Source organism: Zonotrichia leucophrys, chromosome 7 (genome assembly GCF_028769735.1).
Source record: "Zonotrichia leucophrys gambelii isolate GWCS_2022_RI chromosome 7, RI_Zleu_2.0, whole genome shotgun sequence".
In the NCBI taxonomy this organism is placed as follows: Eukaryota; Metazoa; Chordata; class Aves; order Passeriformes; family Passerellidae; genus Zonotrichia; species Zonotrichia leucophrys.
Window position 1 is genome coordinate 33,776,256 of NC_088177.1, and position 24,636 is coordinate 33,800,891.

Below are 24,636 nucleotides of genomic sequence, written 5' to 3' on the forward strand. Positions count from 1 at the left end.
TAAAAACAAACCAAGAGTGCAGTAGAAAGGAGGAAGTTCATGGAAATTTTTCTCCCATTAATAATCAGAGGTGTGAGGAGGGAGAAATTCTCTTCAGATGTCAGTTTTATACCAACAGATAGCTAGGAAAGGAGGCCAGGCAGCAAACAGCCCGTGTTTTCTATTTCCCAGCTCTCCTGAGTGACAAGGAGAGACTCTTTTAGCACAGAAATTTCCAGTATTATCTCAGCAATCAATCATGTAAAAATGCATAGGTACAAAATAAAACATAGCTGGCCTGGCTTTTAAGAGATTCAGTTTGACCTGTTTTTAGTAGTTTTATCATTATTAATAAATTAAATTGCCCTAGGGGACAGGCCAAAGGATTAGGGTGACTCTCCACATCATTAAAACTCAGCTGCAATGTCCAATACAGTTTCAGCCCAGGTCAGCTCTCACTTTCCTGCACTCTGGGGATTAACTCAGCCCCAGACCTGTCCATTACAGGCAGAGTGACCAATCTGCTTCGGAAGGTTGCTAATCTTCACCTATAGGGATGCTACTAGCAGCACTTTGGGTTGATCCCAGGACCACAGAAGTTTTCTTGCTCTTTTTGGTTTATTTGTACAGCATAAATATGGGGTGGGCACTGCAGGAAGCACAGCCTAGGGTCTCAGGCTGGAAGAGATGTTTGTGTTGTTTGCCACTGGATGTCTGTGCAGGGACAGTTGATTTTGTGACCATGCTTAGTATGTGATGATGTAAAAGCTCAACTCCTTCCGGTCCCCACAGCAGCCGTAGGTTGTGGCAGGGAACAGCAGTGTCCCCAGGGAGGAGGACAGCAGCTGTAGGTGTCTGCCAGCCTGGGTTGGAGTTTGAGCTGAGCATGGTTTATGGAGACCAGAGGCTTTACCGTGCTGTATGAGCAGGGGATAGGGTGTGACAGCTAAACTCCGGTGTATTTTTGATCTGGAAAAACACGGTTTGCCTCTTAAAATGAAGTAGCCCTACATGTGCCCTTATGTAACAGATCATCCCTACTCAGGACAGTTAAAGGGTGAATCTTCCTCCTGCAAAAGCAAATCCTGAAGGATCCAAGTTCATTCTCTCCCTGAGCTGCTTTTGGGAGAGGAGGGGAGGGGGGCAGAAGCGGGGGAGGTGGTTAACAGTTACTCTACTGTGTCCTGACATTAGGCGAGCTGCAAAAATGCTCCCAGTGTATCAGGTAGTGTGAGGTGCCAGCCCTTTGCTGGAGCACGGAGAGCAAGTCTGCTGCAGAGCCTTAAATACTTTCCACCCCGACTACCTTAGCTTAACGCCTTTCAGCAGAGTTGGCAGGAGGGTTGTTTTTGTGTAGTCTCTCACCTCTCCCAGCAGCCTGGCTGACGCGCCTGTGCCGCGCTGTGCTCAGGGATTGAGCGTTGCAATGGGAGTAGGAGCCGCAGATCCTCTCGCTGATATGCCGGGAAGGACGTATATGAGGATTACAGGCAGGCTTTGCGCGACGGACCCACGCGGAGTGCAGCCCCGCCGGACACCATCGGCGTAGCTCTGGTGCAGCTGGAGTCACAGATGCAAAAGGCTGAATTTTAAGGTCTTTTGTAGAAAAAGCGTTTGGCATTTCTGAAGTTTGCTGAGCGACAGCGAGAGACTTGGCCCAAGCCTTGACACTTTGGTTTTGGATGGTGCTTCCCCAGTCTCCAGAGAGATGGTACCTGTCACGGAGGCAAGTTACAGTGAAATACTGAGCACAGGCTGGGTTTTGAATTGCTCACTTAGGAGGTTGGGTTTGTTTTATTTTTGGTCTTCAGCTAGACGGAAAGGCCAAGAAGCCAGAGAAAGAATGGTAAAACCTGCAACAATATTAAGTAATCTTTAATGAAGAACTTCTGACTGTTTGTAAAGGCAGAGCAAGACCAGCCTTTTACCTTTAAGCTGGTCGCTGCCACAAATGTAGAAAGGGGCATCTTTAGAGACGCGCGGAGCCCCGTCAGAGGGCGATTGTACGGGATCGCTATTGCGGTTGTGCGGTATCACTGTCGAGGCTCTGCTAATTCTATTTCTTTCTCTAGCTTCTGTAATTTTAGCAGGAAAGGCCCAGGCGGCCAGGCAGTATTGTTGGGGGTGGTGAGGAGAAATAACCTGATGAATTTTCCATCAGCTCAACTCACTCAAATATTCTCGCCGTTAACTTTTGGGGTCAATAATAAATATTAAAACCTGTAGATTTAATAAGTCAATGTAGGTGTTCGCTGCCTTTTGAGACCACTTTATCTTTCCATCAAAGATGAAACAAGCCTCTCAAATGAATAAAAAATAGGGCCTCAAGTGATTACAAGTGAGAGCAATTTGAGCTCCTCTCTCAGAACCTGGCAGTAGGCACTTCTGAGCCTCTTCTGACTGCCTAGACATTCTGCTTTAGCGCTGCTCTTGCTGTTATATTTTTAGGTAAATATTTCCAACTTGTGTGTACAGACCTTCAGGAACAGTGTTTGCTGCCACTCCAGGCTGGAGGGACGATGCAGGTCTGGATCCCACCAGGCTCTGTTGAGTCTGATTTGCGTTGCAAGTCTAGTTTTCCTTGGTGCTTGCTATAATCTCCTCAAGTTCAAAGAGCGCTTAGCTGCTTGTCTTTGTCAAAAACCCTGTTGGAGATCTTTTATGTCGAAGATGTAGGATTTTTCCGCATGACTTTGATTATTTATTCATTCCACTTCTCTGGTGTATGATAGCGCTGATATCATGAAGACCCCTTGTCTTGCACTGCTCTTGCTCTGAAATTCATGGAGATTTAGTGCCTTTGAAATTGTTTTAAAAGGGAAGGAAAAGTTTTTGAAGTCCCTTTTTTTTTCTTCTATTCCCCATAACAGTGCCGCAGCACATTTTTCCGGCCTTCCACGCTCCTTTGCCAATTGACATGCGCCACCAGGAAGGACGATACCATTACGAACCTCACTCCATCCACGCTATCCACGGGTAAGTCTTACACCTCCACTCCTGTGCTAAATGTCAGCCTCCTGCAGTGTTCCGAATCCCACTGCTAAAGTCCCTGGGACTCACTGCCCTTCTGGCAGGCTGGCCCTACTGGCCACCCTCCACCTCATTGTCCCCATCCAATGATAATACTGACCTGCCTGGCAGGAGGGCTTTACAGCTCTGTTAAGCTGACAGAAGTGCCCTATAGCAGTAGGATGGGAGTATAGGGCTCCTTTGTCATTATCCAGCTCAGCTCACAGGAACAGGCTTGACTTGTGTTTTTGCACCCACTGTGTTTCTCACATAGTGCCTTGCCTGGGTCATTTCTGTCACCATCTTGGCAAAGACCCAGCGCTACTCCCTCTCTCTGGAGACCTTGTGTACCATTCCTCCCTGCCTGCCAATTGTGGGGATGGTGGCAAAGAGCTGCTGGGAATGCCATAATTCAGTTTGATTTCACTGGACAACAGCCTGACTGGGCTGGTAGCCTTTTCTAAAAGCAGTAATAAGTCAAGTTCTCATGGGGGTGTCCATGTCCACCCTGGAGGGGTAGGACTCTGAGTTTTGGTGGTGACCTTCTAATGAAATCCTCCTCTTGCTGAGGCAGCTGATGGGCAGTGAGCACAGAGACTGGTCAGGGGCTACACCCTGAGAGGGGAATTCATGGTTAATCTCTTCATCCAGGGACATTACAGCTCAATAGTTCTTGATGACTTGAAGGAGATGTTTACAGAGAGATCTGTTTTCACCTCCTGTGAATTTTGATCACGACAAGGAAAATGGAGCCAGCAGGGACGTGAGCAGTGGTTCTAGTGATGATGGGGCTGAAAGTGTTTCTTCTAGTCCCTGACATGTACCTTTCCCATGAGATGTGAGGAGCAGTGTGATGGCGTTGGCAGTCCCATGGCCATTCCAAAATCCTTCAACCCGCAGCTGTAACACAGGGCTCAGACATCGGCTGAGGGACAGGTCCCACAGTACTGGGTGTAGGGGACCCACTGAGGGCCAGAATAATTTTTCAAGAACAAGGAAAGAACAGCTAGGGCTCATCACTTAAAAACCTTCCATTTGATCCCCTGCAGTCCTGTTGCAGTCTTGCTGTCTGACCAGGGGCTGTGCTCGCCTAGGTTTGCTGGAGCTGCTTTTGGAGCTGTGCTGCTTCTGGATAGGTGTGAGCAGGGGAACAGACCCTGGGAAGCAAGTAATGCAGACAGCAGCAGCCAGATCTGTAGAGCCCCACAGCTACCACAGCTTTATTCTGCTTCCAAAATACTGCAAGAAATAAATGATAGGGCATTCCCCCGGATCCTATAGAAGACAAGTCATTGTCTTTCAGGCTGACAGTCAATTTGACTGGATGTTTAAAGGGGCAGAACAGCTTCTTCCATGCTGTGTGCAAAGGGGAAAGCAAGTTGCTAACATGGGAACTCGGGGGGGATTAGGGAGGCTGCATGAAATAGTTCTGCTCTTTCATGCAAAAATTGTAGAAAAAAAAGACAGAATAATAACTTGCTGGGAGATAGTTATTTAGCCAGAGCTCTGGCTAGTAAAGCACATATGGAACAGGGAGATATTCAGAACAGTGGTTAGAAGAGAGGCGGGCAGATGTCCTGATGTTTGTCGCAGGTTATTTGTGTGCCCCACTCCGTGTTCTCCTTCAGCCCTCACGAGCAGGTTTGGGGGCACTGCATATACTGTGGGGCTCCACACCAGTTTCTGTGGCGGGGTCATGAGGCAAGGTCTTCTACAAAATGCAACTGAGAGCTTGCCACTGATGGTGCATACCTATGAATCATATCCCCAGTAACCCCAGTATTTTTTCATGTTGGCTTTGTCCAGCTGATCGATCCTGGCAAAGTGTACAGCCCTGGCAGATCAGGTTTCAGTTCATCTGCACCAATATTAATAATTTACTGTGTTAGCAGTTACCACATTTGTCTATCAGTGCACCAAGAGTATCCTGCTTAGTATTTGAGTGGAATTGTTGGCAAATACCTGTTGCATTTCTTCTTTGGGATTCCTCTCCTTTGCAGCAACTCTTCTCACAAAACTGACTTGCGAGGTACGGGAGAGAAAACTTGGTTGCGGGTCTTAAAGAGAAAACATACTCCTCTTTGAAGCTACCTGGGCACTGCACTGAAAGGTGCCTTTGTGGCTGGAGATGCTCCAAAGCTGCCAAGTGCTTCTAGGCTGTGACAATTTTTTAGGGTCGAGGGAATGCCGCTTCCGTTTGTTTGTTTGTCAAGAAGTACCCTGCACTATGCACAACCCTCTTGGGAAAATTCTCTGCAGCTGTGGTCTCAGTCCTTTTTCCTCTTCAAATTTTATCTGTCAACATCCTAAAATCATGTCTTGTCCTTTACTCTTCTTGTTTTTTATTCTATGTCTCTTTTGTCTTTGTTCTCTCTTCTCCAGTCTGTGCTCTGGAGGTCACACTGTAGCGCTCACCCTCCTCGCTGGAGGATGTCCAGTGTGAAATCATCCAGACATGGTGGTAGACCTGGGCTAGAGCATACTTGGTGGTTGCATGGCTCTTGTCCAATACACTGGACAATTTATGCCACCAGCTCATTCGGGCTGTTGTCCAGTGAAATCAGATTGAATTACGGCATTCCCGGCAGCCTTGTTCAATACTCTGTGGGCACAGATGAGCTTCTAGAATTTTGTACTCTGTCCTGGTGGGGCAGAAATCAATCCTCCTTGTTTTGAAAGTAAACAACCTGTAAAAAAACCCCAAGGGCATATGCATATTCTCACTCTAGAAAATTATGGCAAATGTTTGGAAGAAAAATTGCGTCACTGAGTTTTGGCTTTATGATTAATGTGATGGGTGCCTGACAGAGAGCGCCCAATTCATCAAGTCTATATTCTACCTGTCTGCTGCCTTGACGGTACCAAATTTATCTAATTATGTGAATGTTGCACGGCAAATTAAGTGCAGTCTCATTTCTTGCTAACTATGGGGTCTTATTATCTGCCTGCTGTATTATGTCAAAGGTTTGTTCCCTGATTGCTTGAGGTGACCTGGCAGTGCATTCCCCTTCATCACTGTTTGCATTCGGCCTAATGAGAACATACGTTATTTTATCTCAACTGGAGAGAACTCATCTGCAAGGCTCTCTTGAGCAGAACCACCTGTGGGACCCTTTGCTTGGGAACACAGATGGGAATGTGAAAAACTTGAGTAAAAAAGGACCCCCGTGCCAAGATGGGCCTGAAAGACTTGCTGCATTTCTCCTCAGTACTGTCATTCCTGGTGTCTCAGATTTTCTTGTCAAGCAGCATGACAAATAATTTTCAGGACATGAGTCTTCTTCTAAACTACTGAGGATTTATTATATATGTCCAGAAGCAGATGATGTTGGGGTTTCCTTGAATTCTACTTTCAGAGATTGTTCTGGTGTTTCTCCAGTTGTTAGGACAACTCACTTTTCTGTACAACTGCTGTTGGTTTTACTTGTTTGGTGGTGAATTTTTTGGACATCATTAGTATTTGGACTTTTTTTTCTTGGTATTAAGAATAATTTGATAGAATTGTGGTGCTTGCTTGGCTTGTGTAGAAAAATAAAGTATCTCATTCAGATGATTGTCCAGGATTGCAATGATAGTGTGCCTGTGGTAATATGGAGGATAGAGGGAGAGGCAGGATTGGAATTCAGTGGACACCATAAAGAATGCAATGCAGAATGGAGTGAGGCTGGATATGGGATGAAATCTGTTCCAGGAATGTAGAACTAGAGCAGAATGAATCGAAGGAATTTTATTGGTGCATAAAATGGTATGAGCCAACATTTCCACAATATAACATTCATTTAACAGTAAGTAATACTACAATACTCAAAGGCTAAGAAAAGACAGAAAAATAAATTTGGAGGTTCTGCCTTATTCTGGAGATACTGGATCAAATTACAGAGCTACATACTTTTTTTTCCCCTCTGATCCTGATCCTCTCTTCCACAGCGCAGGATGGCTCAGGCTCTGTGGAAGAGCAGTGATGGGTCTTATATGCACTTTCTGCATGCAGCTTTTATTGATTTGTCAGAATTTCACTCTTTGCTGCTGGTTTTAGGTCAGCATTATTTGAGCAAAAGTCATCAGCCAGGTGTGTGCAGGCTCAAAGCTGAACCAGAGAAATTCACTTCCTAAGCTAGTACAGGTCCTTTTCTAACAAAAGGGGTATTTTGTATTTTAGTGAAGTTCTTCGCAATAACCTAATCCACTGGGCCTGGTCTCTGCTTTAAGCTAAGGGCACAGCTTTGCAAGACCAAGCCCTTGACTACAGAGGAAAGTTGCTGGCAGATATGGAAGGTGATTACATGCTTACCTGTTCTTTATTATTATTGTTTTTTAAATCACAACAAAAATAACTAAAAACTCCTTAGCTCAGCTTAAAAGTCCCTGCCAATGCAAGAGCCTTTGGGGCTAACCCTAGTAAACAGCATGCCTAGGCTTGACTCAGCAAGAAGCTTTTTAACAGTAGCTCCTAACTGTGGTTAAAACCCATCAGGCATTATGCACTGTAAAAAACAAAAGCAGCCTTGTTTTTCTACCAACATCCTGGCGGTGTTTTAGGATTCAGTACTGACATTATTTATTAACAAAATATTGTGTTGCTCTTCTGTCCAGACATAAAAATAGTAAAAAAAAACCCCAACCCTGAGCTGATAATCACAAATTCCATGGTTTTCATTAGGATTGAATTATCCCAAAGACCTAAACATAGAGATGACTCCATCTCCATGATAGTGTGGAGTTGCCCTTATTTTCCCTCTGGTAGGGATTTTATCTCATTTAATCAAGGATATTCCTCCATTTCCCTGAAATCTTAATATATTATTGCAGATTTTTCCTGATATCCAGCCTACACTTTTTTCTTTATCTGATTTTATTACCCCTCCCTGTTGAAGTGTGTTTCCTTTATACTGTGTTAAAAATTACAGAATACTTTTTCAGGACCAGTTAAAATGTTCCTGAGCTGTTTATGCAGGGTGATTCACAGGCAGAGGAGTTGACTGTTAAACTTTTCATCATAAAAAGACTATGTCTCAAGTGTTTACAAATATGCCAAATTTAATGTCAAACCCAAGATTTTCCATGTTTAATATCTGTTCCAGTCTGGTTCTCTCTTTCCTTTGTTGTTTTTTGTGAGATTCAGCCAAGGGAGGCCAAGTGGGGTTAAGGGAAAATATGTTGTTTAGCCATACAAAAAATAATCATCATCATCTTATAACTGCTTTTAGAAACACCAGTGTCTCTTGCTTTAGAGCTGGAATTTTTTATTGTCACAGATGTGCCTTTTGCTGTTCCCATTCCACAAAAACACACACAAAGTCCCATCAATTTTGCCAGATAGGAATCCTTTGAAAGGTCTTGCTTCCAATACACGCGTTGAAGGGGTATCAGAGTTTTGCGGTGAAATTTTCCGACTGCCCTGTGGCCCTGACCACGCTTCAGCTGAACCTTGCCAGGGCTCACCTGATGGTGCTCCCCGTTCCCTGCCGAGGCCTCTCTGCCATCCCTTCCATCCAGGGGAATTCCTGGCTCTGTGGAGGAGAGGAGCTGCTTGCAGAGAGTGCTCTGGAAGCTGCCTTTGTGCAGTATGCAGCGTGCATAGAGTGCCTTGGGTTACCCTCCATGGGGCACTGCTGCCAGGGGCTGCAGCTGGGCTGGGGATGGGACCCCTGGTGATGGTCATTCCTGCAGCAAGGATGCCTCTCAGCTGAGCCACAGAACGTATATACCAATAAAACCTCTGTGTTTTCATATTTACATTGCTACTGGAGTAGAAAATCTTTGGCAGGTCATGATTGATGGTACTGTGCTGCTTAGGAGACAGAGCGAGCTCCCTCCGGAGTCAAAGCAAACAGCTGCTCAGAGAGGCCTTCTTATGTCTTTTGCAAAGTTTTACGACTTTCACCAAATAGATACATTGCTCATTTGGGAAACAGGTTTGGGGGCTCCCACATCCAATTTATTCTGTCCCCTTCTTTCCCACATGTTTCTTTTATTTATTTAAGAAAATCAGAATGTGTCAGTTTTCAATGGTTTGCAGGGTCTGGTCCCGTCCAGAAGGCTGGTTCAAACCTCTCCGTGATCTGTAATTAGCAGGAGTCTGTTGCTTTGAGGTGGCTCTTTGGTAACCTACAGGAGGTGATTTGGGGGACTGTCAGTTCCAAGATTAATACTCGATGGTCACTTGATCTCCATCTCCAGGAGACCACAGATGAAATACTAGGCTTCGGCTGTCATGTTCTGGGAGCTGGAAAAATTACTTTAATTCTATCTGTGCTTTATTTTCCTCATCTCTAAAATATTGTCAGAGTAATACTCATCCTTTTGATATCTTGAGAGCTAAGACAAAAGATTCCTTTGGCTTCCAAGATTGGTCATGTAGCCATTTTCAGGCACCAGGGAAGAGGTACACAGCGCTACCTGCCTGTGCAGAAACCGAGAAGCTCCATGCCTAACTTCTGGCCTCAGTGGGAGGACAGGCTGATCAGGTCTTTGGGGAATGGGGAAGGCATAATCCAAAACACTGATCAGGGCTAGTATGTTTCTGGAGGCTTTTCCTGTCTTATAAACTATTCTGCAAAAAAAAACAAACCAAAATACAAACAGACAAATAAACAAACAAAACCAAACCAACAAAATACAAACCCCCACAGCTTTCTCTTTTGAATCTTTTTAAAGTTGTTCAAGCATATTTCATTATGAGAGAGATTTACACATCTGTGCTGTTCTTTAAATTCAGGAGAGTTTTGTCATGTGCATTTAGTTAAATAGCCTTCAGAGTACTTTGAGTAACTGAAACCTGAAGTCCAGAGGGACCTGAAGGGGGGGAGTGGTTTTAGACTCACTAAGCTATGCAATGAAATGCAGATTGCGCTTGGAAATGTGTGGGCTGGGTCTCCAGTTGCTGAATGCTGTGACATTGGGCTGGAGTGAGTGAGGGGCCTGGGTGAGCTCAGATCGAGCTTTGCCCATTCACACTTAGTGAAGATCTGGGCCACCGAGTTGCTGGTGCTGTGAAAAACTGCCCCTCTAATTTAGCCTGATCACCGCCAGAAGTTTAAAAATGGATAAGAGGTTTTAGTACTGAGAACAAAAGCATGATCTTTGAGGTCTTTTATGTAAACCTCTGGCATGTGTTCATTTAATATGATGTCACTGTGTAATCCACCATTGCTTTTAAATGTCATTCGCAGAGCTTCATGTCAGCGAGTCTTAAGTGATAATCCCTTTGCTTACCTCACTTTATAGTAGATTAAAAGTGACTTCATGCTTCCACCTTATCCGCTGTTAAGCTTGTGCTTTAGGAAAAAAAATTATTTGAACTTTCTTTTCCTGCTGCTTTCTAAAGAGTTTCTAAACAGAGGGTGCGTGTCTTTCAGAAGCTATCTCAATGGGATTGCCCATTCTCCACTGCTTTCAGCATCTGTGAAAATGGATAAATGTTCGGTGCCAACTTCCTGCCCTTTTAAACTCCAGTATTCTGAATTTGTTTCTCAAGTTTTCTCTCAGCTAAATGGGGAGCACTGCCTTTCCTGGCCTCTTCTTTTTCTTAATCCTGAATAAATCACTTCTCTAGATGGTATTTCACCTCTTACCAGCTTCTTGTGGTCATAAAGACAAGAGATGCTGGGACTTGTTGCAGTGTTCTTTTCCTCTGTAGCACTTTCTCTTGTACTGCACTGGGGTCTGTGGGCTCCCTCTTGTATCTCCTGGTCTTGTATTTCCAGGTTAAACTTTTACTCTATCCTGTAGCAAGTCCTTTCTCAGTATTTAAAGCTCTCCATGCAGTTCACCTTTCTGGTCCACCGTCCTTTTTTTCTCTCCCCGAATTTCACCTTCCTGCTGCTAGCACACCTCCTTGTGCAACACGTCCCTCCAGATATTTGCTGCATGTTGTCATATCCTCCTCCCTGCTCTAATGAACTGGCCAGGCTGCAGCCTGCAGCATATAGTCAAATATCAATCCACTCAGCCTCCTCATTTTCACTGTGTTTCTCTGAAATCCTTCCAGTATGTGTGAAGATAAATGGACAAAATGCATCCATCCCATTGGCTTGTGGAATGAAGCCTGCGGCACATCACTTTTCAGGTGCTGGTTAATCTGGATTCCCAGCTACCAGTGGCCATGGGGAGCAAATTACACAGGCTGCTGAGAGATAAAAACTAATGGCAGAAATGCTGGCTTGTGATGTTGGCTGGAAGAAAAATGTAGGATTTTTAATGTCCATACAGAGCGGAAATTTTCAAATCTCATCCAAAAGCTCCCCCCACGCAGCAAAGAGCAGGGAAGTCAATTTACCCTGGATGGATGAAGGACTGAGTCAATTCTGCTGGGATTAGAACATGTGGTTCGAGGGATCCTAGGTATTTTGGGTCTGATTCTTGGACCACCCAGATGGCTGGGGGGAAACTTAAAAGAAAAATACCAATGTGAAAAGGACCCTATTTGGCAGAAGTGTGGATCTGGATACCCTGCGTGCAGCTGACACCTTGCAGGCCCATCTGCACAAACCAGAGAGGCTGCAGAAGTGGGTGCTGTTACCCTGGCAAATCTCAGACCTGCACATCCCTCCCGTGGGAGCGCGTGTGTTTTAGCGGGCTTTCTAGAGCCCTGGCTCTGACACTAAACCACATAAATATGTTTTTCTTCTGTGTGCCAGACCATTTTGAGAATTTGTGATTTTACACAATTTTCTGCCTTGGAGACTCTTGATTCCTGTTCTTTTATGTTTCACCATTGATATTAAATAGACAGCTAACAGCTAAAATTTAGAGCATTTCTCAAGGGTCAAACTTTTAAAAGTGCCAGTGTTATTTCAGATCATAAATCCCAGTGTACTGGGTCTGGCTAATAGCATTTGAAAGTGGGTGTTGTGGATTTCAAAACAGTGTTGACTCTTAGGTCTGGCTTGTCAAGTGCTAGTAATGCTCAATGCTCAATGGGTTTTTCAAACAAGCTGGATTCTATTTAAGGTCAAACTACTCCAACCTCTGTTGAAAATCAGGACACTAAAGCCATCTGTAGTAAAGAAATTAAGTACCTAAAAATTCATAAAGTGGCTGGAGTGGAGTTAAGAAACACCGGCATGTTAATGAGGTGGCTTGTGCATACTTGGAGCCCAGTGTGCATGCCCAGGCCATGCAGCTCCCTCAGGATCAATGGGGATGTTTTCTGCCCTGTCTCCTCTCTGTTGTAGAAGCATGCACGTGGCAAATCTCATGGGAGGATGTGCTGTGAAAAAAACACATTCAAGGTTTAGATGATATCAGTTGGCCAGGCTCCACTTCAAGAGCAAGTTTACTGCATTCCCTGCTCCCACTTCATTGGTGTATGTGGGGCTGGGTATTGATATAATTGATGGTGGTAGCTGATAGTGAACCAGGAGAATGTGAGCCTTTTGATGATTTTTTTAAGCAGATACTTGCCGGAATGGGGAGTGCCTTAGAGCATGGTAGGAGCTGTCCTTTTTCACCCCCTGGGCAGTAGAAGGACCTGTACCATGGTTTCCCTGCTGCTGAGCTCATGCTGTTAGATTAAATGTGAGAATTAGGCTCCACCCTTGCCTCCTGCCCTTTCTCTGGCTGCAGTGGTGTGCCTGTGCTTTTGCACAGGTGGCGCCTCCTCGCAGCAGTGGAGTTCTTCCTGCACAGCTCATTTTATCTCTCTCTTACACCTCTCCCTGCTCTGCACACGTGAGCCAAAGTCACTTATAACAGCACCTGGGTACAGCCAGGCAGGACTGAAAAAATACATTGGGACTGTATAAAATGCAGTCACAGTCAGCTTTTTGAGTTTTAAGTCTCTCAGGGAAATGTGCATTCTTAAATCCAGCAAGGGCCTTTGAGATATTTGCCTTTTGATCCTGTGAAAGCATCCTGGAGAAGAATTTGTCTTATTCCTTCTCTTGCCCCTTCAAAAGAGACTTTCCTATCTTGGTTATGGGGCTACTTACGTGGCTTTTGATTTGCAAACCAGCTGCTGGACATGGTACCTGCTGATTGAATGCTTCATGTGAAAGCTTCTTAAGATCCCACAGAGTAACCACACATCCCAAAGTACCACTGGTAGAGGAAGTCTACCAGAGTGTGGTTAATACATTAAAAATAGGAAAGTTTCAAGCTTACAGCTGCATTAGGGTGATGTTCTTACATGCACATACTTGAAGGCTGTTTGTCTTCACTGTGAGATAAAACACTTCATTTCATAGGCTGTCTTTCATTCTCACTCAAGTGAAGTAGGATATTTTACAAGAGAAAACTGCATTGTAGATGACAGAAAGCGGAGTGTAGAATGATAGGGAGGTGAAGGAATTAATGCATCTAGTCATCAAATCAGTAAATTAAAGAAAGATCAATCTAATGAGGAGTAGTAAGAAGGAGAAGATTTGTAGAAGGTACTTGAAAAGTATCTTCTTGAAAAGTGTCATCTAAAAGATGAGTTGGTAATGCAGAGGGTCACACAAAAAGTGCTCTGGGCTAAAGAACTGTTTTTAAGTCTCTTCCTATTCAGGAGAATGTGTGACTGTATGCTTAATTAGAAATGCCTGTTCAGGTCTGTTGACTTCAGAGAAACTTTAATGAATATTCACATGCTGTCCTGAGGAGAGTGCTCTTCTGAAGATACCACAGAACAGAAATGTTTACTAAACCCTGCTTGTGTATTTGTGCTCTAAAATTAGTTCATATTAGTAGTTTTTCTTCTGTCGATGTAGACTTGGCTGTTGACTTCAGACCTCTTACAGCAGTGGATTATTTGCTGGTATTCTCATGAAAGACTTGTTATGATTTTTTAGATGGTTTTTGCAAAGTCTAAGTCCCAGTTTAATGAAGAGGGACTCTAGAGCTGTGGTCGTTACTTCCACAGCATTACTGTGACTCCAGCATCATCACAGAGATCCCAGAAGTGGTGTCAAACAGGCCAGATTGAGGAGTCCGGCCAAGTTACCATGCAGACAAAATATCCCAGTGTCTGCTTCCTACCATGACCAAATTTTCAAGGAATTACCAGTGTTTGAGGTGCTGCTTTGTGTAACTGATAACCCCTCAGGTCAGACTGTGTTGCTGCTCAAGGAGCCAATGTCATTTTCAGTTCCTCTGGCCTCTGAAATGAGGCCTTTGCTGCTGTTTTACCCTGATTACAAGGCACACATTTGTGATGACATCTTTTGGGGATCAAGGTGCAGCATGAGAGTTGGTATATTATAGGGATCGGGTCAGGGTGAATAATTCTATTTTCTGTAGACCAGCTAGAAGGATTTTGCAGTTAGTTCCCAGGAGACGAATCATATAGAAGTGATTTCTATTTTTCTCTTTTTTCCTAGTCCTCCAGCCCAACTGATTCTCTGTAAGAAGTATTGCTAGGAAGTGATGGACAGTGAAGTATCTGCAAAGTTTTATCCAGTACATTTTGAAGCTTCAATAGTTACAACCTGTTTATATATTGTTTCCAGTAGAAGTCTCTAAACAGAAAAATAGTCATATGAAACCAGTGTTAGCAGAACCCAAACCACTTTATTCACTTGACAAAATAGTAGACTTCCAAAGTCAAATAGATTTCTAGCCATCTTTGGAAAAGAAATTGTACACAAACACATAACCCAACCGCTTTTCTGGCTAGGTCAGAGAAATTCAAACCCTCACCCAGGACGGGAGATGTAAGAGGCTAAAATGGAATTGAGCAAGCTTAGGTATTTTAGAAGTCATGTCTTTTCAGGGTTCCAGAGGATCTTTCCAGAGGACAAATATACTGTACTTGTGGGCTGTAGTGGCTAGCAATGAAAACCACTTCATATTCCTCGCCAGAGCAGCATCATGTGGCCTTGGCTAATGAGTCGGAGGGAAAGGCATTCTCCCACCAACACCACTTCCTCCATGTCCTGGGATTGTCTGCTCAAGGCTTGGCTGGGTCTTGACCTCTCTTGGCATGCGAGATCTAAACCTGGTATGACTCCAGACTTCCCTCAGCCGCGTCTGGTTTGAATCCTGTCAGTGCCTGGATGAGTGTTACCACAAGAATAGGAATCTCTTCAAAGAGTTGTTTGTTTGTTTGTTTAAGAGATGACTTCTGCCAAACGTGAAGAAGGTAGGAGCTCTGTGAGCTGTAACTTCTTTGCCTTCAAGTCCTGATGTACTGCTGGAGCTTAGGATTTTGTCAACCTGGTTTCTTCCTTGCAGAGCAGGGTTTGCATTTCTGGTGAATTATGTGACAGTTTCTGATAAGGATGGATGGTGAGCAGAGACTTGGGTTTGATTTCTGTGCAGATGTCACATTGCTTCAGGTATGTCACTCTGGTGCAGCACATTGGGTGAGTTACCCTTCCCAGGGTGACTCAGAGAGTAAATGGCACAAATTGAGGGACAGAAGATTCCATAAGGTGCCTTATGCTGAAGAGCAGCAGATTGTGCTCCCTGCCGCAGTCTTGCACTGGATGCAGTGGTTTCTTATCCCTTCGCTTGGTTTTTGACTATGTTGCCAAACTGGACTTTTTCCAGGATCTGGTTTCTGTGATTGACTTCATTACTTTGTGTTCCATAAACCCAGCCCTTCCAGCTGTGTGTTCACTGGTGCTTTTCTCCCAGGCAGGGCAATTTTGTGGTTCACACATTCACCAGCAAATTTGCTGCAATCTATGAACTTCCAGTGCAGTAAGGATTTGTGTGTGCACATAGGGTGTGTGTGGTGTCTTCTTTACTTAGCAGTGTAAGGTCTCAGTGTAATCTCCTGCTCCTGTTACCAGCCTCACTGGGTGAAAGCTGGGCTGAAAGTCATCTCCTGGTCTGCCACCATGGTCTGCACTCCCCAATCACATTTGAGATTCAGTTGAAAGAGCCAGTGGTGTCCAGGAGGAAATCTTTAATTAAAATGAAATTGTAGACTTTCAGAAGCTGTTATTGAAGGTAGAAGGTGGACATGCAGCCCAGCAGTCTGGCTTCTTTGGAGATGTTACAAGAACTTGACAAATATGCCTGTAAAAATCCATGTGTACAATACTACAAGCTGCATTTGTTAGTAATTTTTGACTTGTCAAACTTTTATCCTCCTTCACTGAACAGGAGAATGAGACCTTTCATGTGGGAATTTTGTAATTAAACGTTTATCTCCTACCAATAGGTCCTTGTAACTTCCTGCACTTGCTCTGTCCCTCAGATACTCTGTGACTGACCTTAGAACATGGCCTGTGCATTCTTGCACCTTTTTAGCATTGGCTGGAAACTCTTTTGTAGTAGGCATGAATGGTTGTATTAATCCTTATGTTTTCATGAGTACTGAACATGTACTGCATGCTGGGTAAGAGCAATTATATTGCCATTAGATTATGAGCAGCTTTCCTGTACTGGGATGTGACATGCACAAATAGAATTGTGAATATTAGCAGTTCAGATCCAGATACTTGAATTTCCTTGGTTCCTACTAATACTTTAGATGATTTAAACCATAAAATATTTTTTAAATCAACATTAGTTTCACCTGTTACATCCTTTGCTTATTTAAGCAAATTAAGCAGCTGATACAACTAAATAAAAAAAACCCAAAACATGCAAAGTGCAGGATCTTAAGTTCTATTTTAAAACTAAACTGCAGATAGGAGAATTTCTTATCAAAATCCTGTCTACAGGCTCTTCCTACAATGAAGGTATGTAAAAGCTTATACCTCACTGAAACCAACTTGGGCTGCAGGTGATACGTGATGGTGCAAAAAGATGACTGATGGGACTTTCAAAAGCTTCTAACACATGGAAAACCTCACAAATGGGATTTCAGCATAGCTTTGATTGCCAGGCTTGGTTTGTCTGCTACTGAGTTGTCTAAAGTGAGTAAAGAAATCCACTGCACCTGAGCAGTTCTGATTTCTCATTTCCAGACCCCAGTACAATGGCCCTGTGTTTGCCTTTTCCAAAACCAGAGAGAAATGTTTAAATAACATTTTGTGCTGAATTATTAAAACTGATGCAAATGTTTTCATTAAAATTTGAGTATGTTTAATATCCCTTCTCTTGAATTTTAAATAGAACCAATACTTGGTGACTTAATTGCCCAGCAATATATATTTTTTAGATTTTTGCCTTATATTAATAAAATGAGTGTATTTACATAGTTCCAACCTAAGCACATCTCGTTTTACTGACTAATTGCCTCATTTAAAGGGCACACAATGTTAACACCTTTTGGCTTGCCTGAGACTTTACGTCATGCTACACACTGAATCCCACAGTGAACTTTATCCTATGCAAAAAATAAATCATGTTCTCGATCTTTCTTGATAAAATGTTCCAAAGAACCCCTCCACAGCTCTCTGGTCGTTTTAAATTGTCCCCATTGCAGGGGGGTTGTGTTCAGACTAGCTAGATGACCATTTCAGGCAGAGCTGGGCTGCTGTTGTGGAAAGCAGTGGCTGTAACCTGTGAGTTGAGCACCTGCCTTGCCCATGCAGCCATCTCTTCCTCTGCCCTGCGTAGTTTGAGTGTGCACAAACAGGGCTGGGGGTCTCATCCCTGTCACCACTTTAATGCCATGTGCACTGGTTTTTGGTAAGATGCAGGAAGGGTGATTTTTTGAGGCTGTGGAGTGATGAAGATCCTCCTGTTTCTGCCCCCGGATCAGCAGTACAGGAGGCACCAGAACTGTTAGTGTAGGAGGATGTCTGGGGGCCTTTGCCAGCACTGATGCTGCAAAACCCACTGTTTTTCAGGCAGCACCCCAAACCCAGCTGCAGTTCCCTGGAAGGGGGAGCATAAAGAGTGGCTGTGCCTCTGCCATTGGAGCTTTTAGGAGAGAAACAGTTTCAGCTACTTGGCATCAGCCTGGTGCTTTTGGGAATTAGATGTGACATTTGAGGTCAGGTTGGCATAATTTAAGGGTCAGCTGAGGGCTGGATGTACTGAACTTGCTGCTTCTACCCAGCTGAGCTTAGTGCCCAGTTGTAACCTGAGGTGAAGGGAGGTCTGGGGTGTCTGGTATTGATGGGAGGCCCCATGCAGGCAGAGGGGCAGGTGAGAGCAGTGGCCAGGAGACATGAGGCCACGGCACAGCCCTAAGGACAGAAGCCACTGGTGGGTGGTGGCATGGTGAGGAGCTGTCTGTGCCCAGGCCCCCTCTCCTTCCAGGCTGGTGAGCACCAGACCTGCTGGGCACCAGCGCAGCCGCAGCAGATATGCAGGGCTGGGTTCTTTGGCCTGGATAGACCATGTGCATGTGTACATCACTCTCCAGCTGCAATGACAACGGCTCTTTGAAATGCTCCTCTGCATTTGCATTTACAAAAGCTGGATAAGCTTTTTTTTAAAAAAATCTGATAAGTAGCAGGCAATTGAATTAACCACTGTTGACTGTATTGCTGTCTCTTAACAAACTCCATCTGTATGGTCTCCCTTTGTAGACACAATTTTATAACTTAATTTCCCTACCAAAACATCAGTGTTTACTTAGTAAGAAATCTGTTCTTTGTCAGCTTAAAACAGTGATTTCTTTATTACCACTCTGCGCAAGGAATGACAGCACAGAGTTGGCACTGGAGCAAGTCTGGTTGAGTCTACAGCGTTGTAATGGAAACAGGGTGAACTGAGGGTCAAGTATAATGGGATTTGTATACAGAAATGTGTCTGCATAAGGAATAGCTGCATGAGATAAGAGAATGAAAGATGAGGCCCACAGGTCTCCCTTTGCATGGGGTGTTGGGAAGGAGGTATTGCTGTAGGTACTCAGCAGACAGGAGATGGGGTTACCTCTGCACCAGCACAGCAAAGTTCCCTAAATCACATGTGCCTGCTTCTGCACCAGCTGATGTTGGTGGGTGCAGGATGGATTGGTGCAGACATCAGGGATTACTCTAAGAATGTTTTGTATGTAATTTTTACTGATTTTGGGAAGCATAGGGTCAGTGAGGGGTTTTCAAGCTATTACAGTTTGTGGCCTTCCTAAAAAATTTCTAGCAGAGTTGTTAAACATAGTATCATGAATTTGGCCTGAATAACAAGAGATTTGCAGAGATTTTTTGCTGTCTTTCACAGCCCCTAAAGGAGTTTTTAGTGCTTCCCAAGGGTTTTGCGAACCACAGGTTGAACAGCACTAGTGTAAACTTTCAGCAGTAAACAGCTGGGGAACATCAGATCCCTATTCTTTCCCTGATAAATGTGTTATATTTTCCTATGCCCCTGAAAAACCGAAAGAATAGGAGAGCAGCTGTAGTCAATGACACCAGTGGATCTGGGAGCAAAGGAGTTTTGCAAGGAAGGCTCTTTGGGTGGTTACGTGGCAGATGAGATATGAAACACCTCATGTTTTTTCACCATGAGATGATGGTTTGGGGGGCAGGGGAAGCATCCTGGCTCCTTTGAAGTATGTTCAAGTTGTACAGTGTGGTGAGCAGGACTGGGGTTTTACCACAGGACTGGGCTTCTGTTTATTGCTTTTACTTTCTCCTGCCATAGAGCCTTTCTCAGTCTTACATTGCAGGCATGCCAGTTGTTTGTTGCAACAAATTAGTTTTGTTGCAATTGGAGAGACTCTGCTTTCTTGGAATTTTTTGTGCTCAGCTTTTCTCTGTGAAAAATTAAACCCTAGTGGAATGCTGTCCAGATTTTAAAAAACCATTTATGCCTCATTCATGTTCATTTTCTTTCTAATGTTAAAAAAGCAAATAGAAATGGAAAAAAAGTGATAGGTTAAAAAGAAGAAATAAATGTTGAAGTGCTGATTTATTGTTAATTCTCTTATTTTGTACAGAAAGCTCCAGATACTTCAAGAGAAAAGCTTGTTTGGAATAAAAAGGGTTTATTCCCTACAGTCATATCAGTGAAAAACTTTTACCTAGTTCTGCTCTTCACCATATAATTGCTTGCTTTTCAACATCCTCGTTGCAAAGCAAAGGCTGGTTAGATCAGCCAGTCTGCTGGATCAGATCTTACATTACATCTTGAGCTCTTTGAGTGCCATTAGCATTTCCTTTTAGAAGTGAAGAAATATTGACAGTTTGGTAGGTTATCTCGCGTTTTACTGCACGTTAGGGCACTTCAAAGTCTTTATGTAGTGATGGGAACTGTCATGAAGTAGATGTGAAAAGGGCCTTTGGTCCAACTAAACCTGTCAGCAAAAAGATTTAGGGCAGATGGTTATTATTAGAAATCAATGTATTTATTATATATTGTTCCAGAATATTTCCCTTTGGAGGTTACTGTGAGTACTGTTGCTGTTTAAAATGTGTCAAATACCAGTAAAATTAATTCCTGCAGAAAACCCAGGGAGCCCCAACCAAAAGCTTTGTTATTATGGAAAGGCATGTCTCTTACTCCTTTGTGCTGTGATGCACCAGAGGCAGGTAGGCACACAGCACACCAGCAGAATCCCTGGCATGTGTCTGTGTGTGTGAGAGATGTATTTCTGCACAGCTATCACAATCACCTTTATGTACTGACAGAGCTCCTCTGTCTGCTGTGTCTGGAAAGGCTCTGTAGAGATCTGTGCTGTACCTGTTCCATTTTGTTATATTCCCCTTTGTAAACTATGGGGTTTGGTTACTTCCAGTTAGTTACAGCAGCTTACTGCTGCTTAGGGCAAGTGTGTCATTTTTCTAAGGCTTGAACACCAATGGTTTTCTCCTGTACTTTAGTAAAGAGAAGCAGGATATTTCAGAGTTTTGTAATTAATTGGATGTAGGTTTTCCTTCCTTGGTGTCTTGTTTAGCTATAGGTTTTAAGTTATAGGACCTTGGATTATGGGAAGAGGACATTCCCAACAGGAAAAGAAGCATATTAGCAGAAACATTAATGCTGGAAGTCGTTGTCCTGGAACAAAGATTCATTTTCCATTCACCCCGTGATTTACAGCACATTCCAACCAAGTGATTTGGCTATGGTCTTCTGGCATAACATTGTTTGCCCTTTCCTTGACATTTTGCATATAAAGAAAAGTTATGAGCTTCTTGGGCATTCAAGGTACCAGGAAATGCAGGAGTCTTACCTAATTTGTTAACATGAAATTATAGATGTCAGACACAGACTCTGTTAGTTAACGTTGGTTAGAGTAATGCTGCAGCCGGTTGATTGTATTACAGTCATGATGAAGAGGAATGGTCTTTTTTTGCTTTTCTGGGATATGACAGGTATGGAGCCAAGGCAGATTTAAAGTGTAATGAATGAATAAGCATTTTTTGTGGTTTGCCTGACTCTTCCATGAGCCCTGCTGTTGTGGTGTTGCTGCCACTGTCCTTCTCTCTCCTCCATGGGTTAGTGCTGGCATAACATGGAAACAGAGTTTCCCAAAGTAGTATAGGAATTGTCTTTTAAATGCTAAACCCTTCCGTAGCATTTGAATGTTATAACCTTTTAAGGGAGAGAAGCCTCCACCCAAAAGTAGCATAGGAAGAAGACACTGGGCAGGGATTCAAAAACTCAGATTTCTTCCCCACAAACATGCACTTCCATTTGTTTTCCCAAGACCAATTTCTTCACAGCTACAAGCAAAGTATTCACTTGAAAATGCTAATATCCTCAACATGTGTCCCAAGGGAAAACAATGAAATGCAGAGAAATGGCTGTGTCACATCTGACACATCTCTCTGACACCCATTTCCCACATCCCCATACCAGTGTTGGCTCCTCTCAGATCTCCCTCAGCTCTGACATCAGGATCTGGTCTGTGTCTACACCTCTCCCTGTCTTTTTCCCCACTGATTCCCACCTGGCTTGCTCCTTCAGTCAGCCATGCCACAGCCCAGCCTTCATCCCCTCCCCACCCTGACCCTGCAGTGTTTTGACACCCCAGCTCTCAAAATTTGTGGCTACTGAAATCAAGTTCTCATGCATGGTGGTTTCAACGTGAAGCTTACATGCCTCCAGGCTTCCACTGCTCCTTAGGTTTGCTTCCTTTCATTGGCTCCTACACTTCTATTCATGCTTTCCTTCATGCCTTTTCTCTCACTTTTCTTCCTTCTCTCCCCCTCAGCTACCTTCCTTGAAGTTTCCCTTCTTAAAATACGCTTCTTCTCTGAAGGCTTTCATCATTAATCTCTCAAGAAACTATCTTAGAGCCTCATCTGCTGTGCTTTGATTTATTCGTTGTGCAGTTTTTTTGGTAAGTATCTCACAGGAACTGAGCTGGTCATCCTTCTACCTCCATTCGTAAAGGAAAGCTTGTGTGAAAAGGTGGGCTTTCAGAACTTAAATTAAAAGATCATGTAAGTAAGATAATTAGATTTAAAAAAGGATATTAGGATCTGAAACAGAATGTTTACTTGCTTTGATGTGCTTTTGGAACATATGTCTGCACAGTGGGTTGTGTGGCTGATTAAGTATAAAACAATCTGAGAAAAAATCACCACTATTAAGCTTAAATCAAAGATCTCTCCCTAAGACACTAATTTGACTTGGGTTTGAAGGTCCCATATCAACCCTGATTTCTACCTTTGATGTCTTGCTTCTTTGTGTGTTGTATAATGGAGGGCAACCTTACTTTTAAAAATTTGTGGTTTTCTTCCATTTTAAAAGCAAATATTGTTATTGTTGTTGTGTTGCAGTTGTGACAACAAATGTCAGCCAATACTAGACCCTTGTGATAAATGCAGCACAAATGCAAAGAGAAACCATATGTGGTCAGGAGAGTTTTTAATCTGAAAACCAATCGCTGTGCTCAGGCTCCCAACTTTGCTCTCTCCAAAAGTTGTTCCTGTCCCCACTGAGGCTGCCAACAACCTGTGAACTTAAAATCATTGTTAACTTGCGGTGGAACTTAGATGAAAAAAGGTTTCAAGCTCTAAACCAAAACAGTTTTGATTTCATTATTAAAAAATAATACATATCATGTGAAATCAAATAGGTTGTTTGATTTGTTCTTGGATTTAGATATTTGAGATATAGGATCAAAGTCAGGTGTGTTTGAATATGGAATCATCCTTCAAAAGGAAAAATGAAAGATGTTTACCACTGTTTTTTTCTATTTTTGTAACAAAAAAAATTTTTCTTACCTGGAACAAGTATTTTAAATTACTCACATGCTGGAAGTAGCATTAAGTCTAAGGGATGGAAAAAAAATCATGCAAAGAAATTGTACCTGCCTTAGATTATAATGCTGTGTAGATGGAAAACATAGGAGTTTTGTTGGAGACCTGTTCTTGTTGCTCCTCCCATTGGTGGCAGAGTTTCCTTTGATTTCAGTAGTACAAGATTAGACTGAAGGCATGACAGCTACCACTGCCAGTGGATGTGGAGTGGGATTTTCATAGTGTCTACCTAAATCCTTCTCAAAGCGCTGCCCAAACCACAAATTCACAAATAACAGATTTCATATTCAGAGTTTTTTATCTGTTAAGGCCCAGTGGAATTACTACAGTTACCTGATCTGACATCTGTAACACTGGCCAAAGGATTCCCCTCTTTATTTTCTACTGTGGGAGAAATTGCTATTTCCTACTATTAAAACTTCAAGCCTGGCTGTGCACTTAAAGCCCATCTTTTAAAAAAGCATCTGGTTTTGCTGTACAGTCTTGTTGCAATGCTGAATTTACCAATTCCATCCATAAACCCATCTAATGGGAACTTACCCATGTTGATAAAAATATCTTTTAAAATCAATATTTTATTGTTATAAACCTTCTATTACTATTACTTTTATGCTTCCTTTTTTTGCTCAAAGACATGTTTGAGGGGAAAAGAGAAAATACGAACTCCGTGAAGCACATACCCATTAAATTTCTGCAGAAAAGCTGTAACAATTTTTGTTTAGCTTCACAATCTCTATAACATCTTATAAGTGAGGGCATTAACTGCTGAATTAGCTGTGGTAGCTCTGATTTTCTATATATTCCTCTTTGTGAGTATGAAAAAAAAATATTAACCTTATTTTAGAGCTGAGAAGATACAGGGGAAAAACATATTACTTGTGCATCCTGATGGAGCAGGGGCTGGGAGATAGCAGTGATGTCTCTGGAGTCCCCATCTCGATCTCTTTGTAGAGGGACCCAGAGGCCAGCTCTCCAAGTTGATAGTCTTATATTCGATCATCAGGTCACTTTACTGGGTAATTATCAACTTGTTGCAGTGCTGGGAGAGCTGGGAAGAGCGAGCGATTCCCCATCGCCTCATTACCGGCGATCCCTGGAGCGGCTGCGGAGAGGCGGCTGCGAGGCAGCTCTGTGCCGCTCCTGCAGCATCCTCTGCTCTCTGAGCTGAAAACACGGCAGGGAGGGAAATCTGTGTGAATGATCAAATGCCATGTGAATTTGATAGTCGTGGCCCAGGTTTGACCTCTGGAAGTTACCTTGTTTTGAGGGACCTCGCGGGGTTTGATCCTCAGGGTACCGCACAACTGCTGCGACCTCTCGCCCTTCCTGTTGTAAGGGACTTTAAATCAGAAATAAACAGAGGTGAAGCTGAGGGGCTGCTGAGAGCTGTTTAGACTGAAGCATTTAGCATGAATCCTGGGGCATTTTAGGTTTCCTGTTGAATACAGCTTTGGCATCCCATCCATACAGTGTCTGCCATGAGAGCAGTCCATTTTTCAGTTGTCTTTATGGCTTTCCTCCTTCAGGCAAAGGTGGTGTTCTGGGTACACAGCACTTGGAGAAACGGGCTAGGAAGTTTTATGTAAAACAAATCGAAAGGAAGTTTTGGGGTTTAAAAGTGGGGTTTAAAAATGATTGTTGGCTTTAAAAACTGTTTTTTAAATAGGAAAACTTT

The 24,636-nt window shown here is 43.3% G+C and overlaps 1 protein-coding gene across 4 annotated transcripts in view; it reads left to right on the forward strand.

Annotated features, from left to right (window-relative positions):
* Positions 1-24,636, forward strand: part of GLI2 (GLI family zinc finger 2) — a 187,234-nt gene that overhangs the window by 118,665 nt on the left and 43,933 nt on the right. For all 4 annotated transcript variants that reach the window (XM_064718371.1, XM_064718374.1, XM_064718373.1 and 1 more), the window contains exon 3: positions 2,850-2,955. In XM_064718371.1, the coding sequence (XP_064574441.1) occupies positions 2,850-2,955 (106 nt within the window). The remainder of the gene's footprint in view (positions 1-2,849; positions 2,956-24,636) is intronic.